At 40.1% G+C, this 8887-nt stretch overlaps 1 protein-coding gene across 1 annotated transcript in view; it reads left to right on the plus strand.

The window, feature by feature from the left end:
• The window catches only part of LOC134658013 (calcium uptake protein 3, mitochondrial), a 101617-nt gene extending 97186 nt beyond the window's left edge, over nucleotides 1–4431 (plus strand). Inside the window, exons 10-13 of the mRNA XM_063513649.1 lie at nucleotides 2034–2148; nucleotides 2541–2768; nucleotides 3511–3668; nucleotides 4179–4431. Of these exons, the coding sequence (XP_063369719.1) occupies nucleotides 2034–2148; nucleotides 2541–2768; nucleotides 3511–3668; nucleotides 4179–4250 (573 nt within the window). The 3' untranslated portion in view covers nucleotides 4251–4431. The remainder of the gene's footprint in view (nucleotides 1–2033; nucleotides 2149–2540; nucleotides 2769–3510; nucleotides 3669–4178) is intronic.
• The last annotated feature ends 4456 nt before the right edge of the window (nucleotides 4432–8887 follow it).

Here is an 8887-nt window from a genome sequence, read left to right on the forward strand (position 1 = left end):
GACTCGTACGTCAACGACGAGCAGGGGCTGCAGCGGCGACACAACGTCGACACGCTGCTGCAGGTCAGTGACACGAGGGTTAGACAAGATGGCGGCGACGCCGACAAGCCGCAGGACTCGTACGTCAACGACGAGCAGGGGCTGCAGCGGCGACACAACGTCGACACGCTGCTGCAGGTCAGTGACACGAGGGTTAGACAAGATGGCGGCGACGCCGACAAGCCGCAGGACTCGTACGTCAACGACGAGCAGGGGCTGCAGCGGCGACACAACGTCGACACGCTGCTGCAGGTCAGTGACACGAGGGTTAGACAAGATGGCGGCGACGCCGACAAGCCGCAGGACTCGTACGTCAACGACGAGCAGGGGCTGCAGCGGCGACACAACGTCGACACGCTGCTGCAGGTCAGTGACACGAGGGTTAGACAAGATGGCGGCGACGCCGACAAGCCGCAGGACTCGTACGTCAACGACGAGCAGGGGCTGCAGCGGCGACACAACGTCGACACGCTGCTGCAGGTCAGTGACACGAGGGTTAGACAAGATGGCGGCGACGCCGACAAGCCGCAGGACTCGTACGTCAACGACGAGCAGGGGCTGCAGCGGCGACACAACGTCGACACGCTGCTGCAGGTCAGTGACACGAGGGTTAGACAAGATGGCGGCGACGCCGACAAGCCGCAGGACTCGTACGTCAACGACGAGCAGGGGCTGCAGCGGCGACACAACGTCGACACGCTGCTGCAGGTCAGTGACACGAGGGTTAGACAAGATGGCGGCGACGCCGACAAGCCGCAGGACTCGTACGTCAACGACGAGCAGGGGCTGCAGCGGCGACACAACGTCGACACGCTGCTACAGGTCAGTGACACGAGTGCGGGTTATAGAGACCCTACACTAGCGTCTTTTGAGTGTTAGCGTCTAGTCAGCGCTATGGAAAATGGTGACGCTACCCAGTTGCGCCAACGTTGCGTCAAGCAGCAGCCATAGAGTTGACTAGACGCCGACGCTCGGGAGGCTAGCTATACTTCGTTTTTTTTAGGATTAGAAATTTGGTAAACAATTTTGACGTGTCTTTTAATTGAAAAACACATTTTAAAAATAAGTTACGGTAAATATGTAACAATTATGAATCTAATACGATCTTTTATAGTCTTCTGCCTTCATAAGTAATAGTTATTGATTTTTAAAAAGTGTTTTTCAATTAAAAGACATATCAAGATTGTTTACCAAATTTCTAATCCTAAAAAAAACGAAGTATAGTGTGGGCTCTCTCTTATACAGCTAGGAGGCAGGACTACGACAACGACAAGCAGGGGCTGCATCGGCGACACAACGTCAACACGCTTCTGTAGGTCTGTCGAAAATGTCGAAATATTTAATTGCCAACGAACTAGAATGACCTAATGATGAGTCTGACTAGAGCTTAAAAAAATGACCAGGCACCTAAGATCGGATTTGAACCCGCGACTCTATCATTTGCGGGGGCAATGTTGTTGCTTGAAGACTTCTCTGGCTTTATATTTTTTTAGACTCAAATTAAAATTTCGTGAATTTTCGAGAATAAACTATTGAAATTGAGAAGCAATTTTGTTTTCACACCACCTATTCGGAAAAGAGCTTTTTCTTCCGTGCTAGGAGGGATCAAAGTGGCTCTTTTCCTCCCTGCTAGGAGGGATCAAAGTAACACTTTTCTGTTTTAGCACACTATTTTTACATTTTTTTGCACATTATTTTTTTAGCTTAAATAATCTGTTTAAGCATCAGATTGTGTCAACACTAAGATTTTTTTATTTTCCTCATAGTTGATGTGAAAAGCAGTATGTGTCACACGGTATCAAAACTATTTCGTCTTGGGCGTTAACACTTGAATCCCTCATTACGCTCAGGATTCTATCTCACTACGTTCGGGATTCTATTGTAGAATCCATCGCTTCATTCAGGATTCAATGTACGTCCTTGGCGGAAATATATCATTATGATCCCTTGTAACACAAACTACTAAAGCATAGTTACTTACAATTGTTCTGCAGGTCCATTTCTTCGGCAAAAAGGGCACGAGCGACCTGAAGTTCGACGGCTTCAAGCAGTTCATGGAGAACTTGCAGACGGAAGTGCTGGAGCTCGAGTTCCAAGAGTTCGCCAAAGGTAGTAACTATCCAGTCATAATTGTTGACTTCACATTGACTAATAAATACGGTTGCCAAATAAAAAAAATGTAATACCCTGACAAAAGTCCATCACCCTAAAAATCCTGACATTTCCGGTACGGTATTTCTTCAAAAATCTGCTCATGAAATTCCTTTTTCCAAAAGCTTTCGCGGGCCATTTCGCCTCCGCCACAATACGCTGTACCTAGTACCTCCCGTTTGGTCTGCCCAACTCGAAACTTTTAGCTAGCTTTTTGTCGTTAGTTGAGGTTTCTAAAACACTCTGACCATCGCCAAGTCTCCCGCAATCCTGACAAAGGACTAAAAATCCAGACATGTCAGGGGAAATCCTGACGTATGACAGTTGATTTTTATATCTTTAATTTTTAGGTCACGAGACAATATCCGAAGTGGATTTCGCTAAGATCCTCCTCCGCTACACGTACCTCGACACGGACGAGTACGACATGTACCTAGACCGTCTTCTAGACCGCATGAAGCTCGAGCGAGGCATCACCTTTCCGGAGTTTAAGACCTTCTGCCAGTTCCTGAACAATCTAGATGATTTCACTATTGCTATGAGGATGTATACGCTGGCTGATCATCCTATCTCGAAAGGTGAGGTTACATTTTAAACGCGACTAAATAAAACGTGTAGGTATTAAATTGTCTTCTAAATCAGCGGTCCAAATGATCTAACGCAGCGGTCGGCAACCTGCGGCCCGTGAAGCTGTCACTTGCGGCCCGCGAGCCTCCCTGGCTATTTTGTATGTAATATTGACAAACGACAATGTCTGATAAAGTCATAAATATTAACAAAGTGCGGCCCGCGTTAACTTCGTTAACTACTATGTGGCCCTTGGCTTCTAAAAGGTTTAAAAAAAATTTATCTGTTTATTTCATAAAATAAGCATGCATATTTACAAAAACTTAACTACTAATCTTAAATTAAAAGGATTTTTTAAGATAAGGAGTTTATTATATCTATATTGTTACAAGATAGGGATTCGATTGTTCTCTCATTTTAAGCATGTGTTTCTTTATATTGCCGACCGCTGTTCTAAACAGTACGCATGAAGCTCGAGCGGCATATGAGCAAGAGGTTCAAGACCAGTTTCCTCAACTATTTAGACGATTTCACCATTGCTGTAAGAACGTAATGCGCGTGCACGCGTGCTATGAGTCCCATGTCCATAAGCTTCCAGAAAGACTGTCTCATCATCGATCGATCGAGTCGATTTTACACTGCCTGTACACCGTTGAATAAGAGATTAGGATAGCTACCGTCTTCAGGAATTACTTTAAATATTTAACTGCGGCGGTGATATTGATATAAGATGTATTTTATTTCCTGTTTCAGACGAGTTTCACCGCGCGGTAAAGATCTGCACGGGCATCTCGCAGTCGGAGCACCTCGTGACCACGGTGTTCGCGATCTTCGATGCCGACGGCGATGGCCTGCTCAGTTACAAGGAGTTCATCGCCATCATGAAGGACCGCCTCCACCGAGGGTTCAAGGTAACAGATCATCCATCTTTTTCTAGCAGCTCGGTATTTTCTGGCAGATCAACTACTGTTCCTCGCCATATTGAAGATAGACCCTGATTTAGCGCCATTTGTGCTTTAGCAGGCGTGGCTCACTCCGCGATTTCGTCGCTTTGCTACAGGTAGCTAAAAGTACATCCGTTCCGCCCCAATTTTGGGGAAAGCCATAAGCCGCGCGTGGCGCTGTCGCCACCTAGCGGCCATATCTGTGCTGATCGTAACAGACGCGTTTTGTTAGAGAGTGAGTCTTCTGTACTTAGTACTATTATTTATTCTGTGGCTTTAGGTACATTTTTTTTTTTCGTTTTGCAATTGTCATCTTGGGCCTTGGCTAGGCCCTCTGAGTTGCAGGCTACCAAAAGCTACGGTAGGTACATAAACGCTTAATATCAGGCGGGCAATATGCTTCATAGCAACCGACGTGGTTTAAAAAAATGCATAATGGGATTGGGAAGTTAGTCTTGTATTGTTTTTTTTTTTCAGTCGTATGCCAAAAATGAGGGCTGGGAGGCGTTCAAAACCTGCGTCAAGCAAGAAATGAAGAGCTCCGTTTAACCGTATAATAGCCAATTTAGCTCAATTCATGCAACGCCTTTAAATCTCCTAGAATATTTGGTCGACAAATAGATCTCAAGTAATAACAACGTAATTAGTATAAATTATAACTACTATATTCGTACAGAAGATATGGCATACACAGACTTAATAACTGTAGAACGGCTTTCCTTCTAAACTTTATTTTAAAAAAATGACAATATATCTGAAACGTATAGATAAAAAAAGCAGTCGAATGTTAATGCCAAAAAACTGGAAAATAAACCGGTTATTTGGTCCATGTATAAACATGTTTTTATTCTTAGGGGTCTACTCAAATTCAACCCTTTTTAGAGACTTTTTGACACTTCAAAATATTATTAGTAAATTGGTATGATTATGAAAGGACGTAAATCGGAGAGTAAAGGCATTTTTGATTTCTCCGTAAAATACTTAACTACTTCTTGTTGTAAATAAAATTATATTTTATTTAATTCTTTTCTCAAGGGGGCACGTAATTATACATTGTGTAATCATTTAACAAATTTAATAAGTGGTTGTCATTAACAGTGAGATTTGTTTAAGTGGTAATTTATTCATGGTTTTAAATAATTTATACTTGTTATTATTGTGACTCAACAAACAATGGAGTATAACTCCGGTATGGAATGGCAATTTAATCAAATTTAATTTCAATATAATGTACCTACTCAAAAAAAATATTTATGGAAATATGCATATGCGGTGCAGATAATTAGCTACTAAATTGCCATTTGTCGTAGTAAGTACCTAAATCATTTCCAACTCTGAAACTTGGTTGTTCGTTACATATTTTTTTCTAATTACAATATAACGCTTTTTTTTGTCACACATACGTTTAACAAATACAGTAAGTATCCATACTCTCACTCTAAGTAGGCAGTATTTCTCACTTCATTTAGTTTTAAGTTTCAGTCTCAAAATGTACGCTTTTTTTAGAATGTAATCAAAATTGTTATCCTTGCCCTGGCCATGATTTTAATTAATGTTTTTCGGTTTTAGTAAATTATAAACTTTGTGGCCTACTGTTTAGCGAATAATTGTAATAATAATAAACAGTTTTTACTAGTCAGTCGAATAAGTGTAAAAAATAAATAATATTTTATATTGTTAATTTAATATCTTTAGAAGTTCAAATAGCACAATTAATTAATTATTTTGCTTTGTTATGTAAACCAGGGATGTTGCGGATGCAGATTTTTTGACATCCGCGGATGCGGATATTTTAAGGCTCACATCCGCGGATGCGGATGCGGATGTCAAGATTAGGTACTTAGAAAACGTCAAATATTACATTTTCAGTATTTTTTTATTCAAAAAAAAGGAACGTTTAGTATTTGAGCAAGAATATAGGTGCGTTATATTTAATAAACAGTAACTTGGCCGACTTTTCTGGATCCTAGACGATTTCGTTATAGGTAATGACGAAATTACCTAGCACTTACGCCGCCGCTAAGACGTTCCTGTACCCACTGGTTCGACATCCGCATCCGCATAAGCTCCGCATCGATTTTATGCGGATGCGGATGCAGATACGGATGTTTAAAATAATGCGGAAGTTCCCCGGTTGCGGATGCGGATGCGGATGTTCGCAACATCCCTGATGTAAACCCTTTGAACGCCGACGACGCCTATCGTAGTCGTGAGTTGTTGTGGTTACCGCGCCACGGGCCAAAGTACCTATCTATATATATAAAGGTCTCTGGTGGCTGAGACTGGAGTTGAACCGGTGTCTTTAGCTTTCGCGGTTGACGCCTAGTGGAGTTCATTTTTACTTTTTACTAGTAGTAAGTTCTATTAGCACCGTGGGATGCTAGAAGTCAAAAAGTACCACCTAGAATTTATCCTTTACATAAGACAGGTATATGTTGGCTTGTAATTAACTTTCTTATATAAAGCCTTACCAGTAATATATGATCATTGTCAAGAGGGCGCTGTTATTCTCATGTATAGGGTGACAGATCAGTATAGTATGTAAAAATTAGTTCCAGTAAAATTCCGCAACATGGCGCGTGATCATATATTCCTGGCGGTCAGGCGGCGTTCAAAGTGTTAAATTATTAATGTAATAAATAGCAAAAACATAAAAAATAGTAAAATAGAAACTTTTCCTGAATTCAAAACAGTATAGTTGAGGATTTTGATCATATGTAGGTATAAATAGGTGCTTTATAATTTTAAAACGTATCCAGTCTCAGGAAAATGGAAACTTAGTGCAACATGACGTAGCTAAGCCATTATTAGCATTAGCAAGTCTCCATACAAATGCGGTTACCGCACTGAAGTGTATTTTCCTGAGATTGACGGAGAAAAATTATATTATGTTATGTACCTACTTCAGCAGTGTAAGAAACAGCAGCGAAGGTGTAAGGACGTTTTCGTTTATACTAACCCACCAACATAGCCGAGCTAGTCTAAGACCTTTTGCCATTAAAGTATTTCACACCAACAAGAGTTTCCTACGGACACGGCTAGAATTATTATCAAACTATTTTTATATAAGACAGTGCGCATGGATAAAACATCTCCTGCGGCAAGTGACAACTCGCTTAGCAAGACTTGAAGTCGCGCTAGACGTATGAAGTGTCGCGCGACAACACAAGTCATGCTAGCGGTAAGTTGTTTACATTGTAGGTACTTATTAGAAATTGTGGAGTTTCGCTGCTGTGCCTTACTTGCAGGATTTTTGCTTCGTTTTTGTACTTCAACTCATTAAATATTTAAATAAATTATTGAAAATTGATCCTTTTTTATTTCGGGTTAAATAATACATACTTTGTTATTTACAACCTTCATTTATTTTATCAGTATTCTGCGTAATTATTACATCGATGAAATATAAATTAAACGGAAGAATAGGTATGGAAGAAATAGACCTGCTGCGCCGAGCCCAAGTGAATGGGACAAGTGCAAGCAAATACTGATGATGAATGATGAAAACTAAACCGGAAAATTATGCCGATTATACATAGTAATTTCCTGGTTACTTACATGAGGATAACTTATAAATTCTTCTAAAGTATTTCACAAATAGCTCTCTGTTTAGAAATCTCAATAAATACTATGAATTTATTTTGGACGCTACGTTGTGGACCAAAAAATCAAAATAAATACATACTTTAAGTACTGTTTGCAAACATAAATTATTAATGATACGCGTAAAACTCCTTTTATGTACAGAATAAAATTCAGATTTTTATCTTAGATAATTTCCTTTGATATTTATTAACTTTGTGACTGAGGTATACATACCTATACTGAAAAAAACTGATAATAAGAAAAAGAACTGATATTTCCTTTTTTTCGTAAGACTTGCGGTAGAATGGATTATTTACGCAAAATTTACTGTTAGGGCCGGTACAGACTGACTGCAACTTGTATGGGAACTGAATGCCGACGCTGCACCACGTAGGATTTAGTTAAATAATACTAATCAAATGAGCCTGTGTATTGTCGATCAGACTTTTATCAATACCATTCTAATGATTTATAAAAATTATATGCCTATCAAAAGGGGTAGGTATTGATATCTGGAGACGATTGGGTCAGATGCTTATGTATTCAATATTTATTTATTTAGCATGCGTTGTAGCTGTTGGTTTAAGGATATTGATACACAACAAAGGCCGCAAAAATATCTGACACGATCTTATTTGTAGAGCCATAAGAGCGTGTCACATATTTTTGCGGCCTTCGAAGACTAACATATTATTGCAGGTGACTGTACATCGAACAACGATGATATGTAACGAAAACAGTTCCATATATAAGATATAAATGACACCCGATTTTCGAACAATTCAAACAGTGTTGCTAACCCGCGATTTTTCAAATTTGCCGCCTTTTTCTACTGGCAAGATTTGCTTGACCAAGTATATGTAGAAAATTAATCTCGAGGTGGTTTCAGTTTTTCTGTTTTTTTTAGTAATGTTGTCATTTCGTACTTGCAGTAAAGTGAATAATATTGGTCCCACCCCTAAATTCAACTATGTAGGAAACAATGTTTGATAAATTCAGAATGATTTAAGAATTTCAAATAGTAGTTTACCCAATGCTTCGACCAACACGGAAGGGACGCTGAATTCGCACTATTTCCCCTCTGCCTAGGTACAAGATCAACTGATCTAGCGCGGGTAACAAAACTAGTTGCGCTCGGATTTTAAACTAGACCGAGTCCAGACGCGCTAGTGAACACAGCAGCAGAAAAAATGCCAATTGCTCGGTTTTTTGTTGTAAAAAGAGGTCGGGGACATCAAATTTGCAAAAAGAAGGTGTTACATTTCACATGTAATATTTTTTTTACATATCATACGTTTAATTACATTTAAACACAATTAGTATATTTTAGTTTCATGTAATTGTTAGATTTATCGATTTTTCTCGCCCAGTACAAATTGCGGATCGGTCGAGCGACAAATCGGACTTCTCATCTCTTGATGAAAATGTGTTAGTGTGCGTGTTGTGACACTTGTGACTCGTCCGTACAGAAAAACAGATCGAGGTGTGCAAGATTTGTCTGTGTAGGGTGTCATTTTCTATGTATTTGTGTCGTCATTACAGATTGGATTTTGTATGTAAGTGTGTGAGAAGTGCGACTGTGTGCACGTTCCCCCCCGCCC

The sequence above is a fragment of the Cydia amplana genome, chromosome 1, assembly GCF_948474715.1.
Source record: "Cydia amplana chromosome 1, ilCydAmpl1.1, whole genome shotgun sequence".
NCBI lineage: Eukaryota > Metazoa > Arthropoda > Insecta > Lepidoptera > Tortricidae > Cydia > Cydia amplana.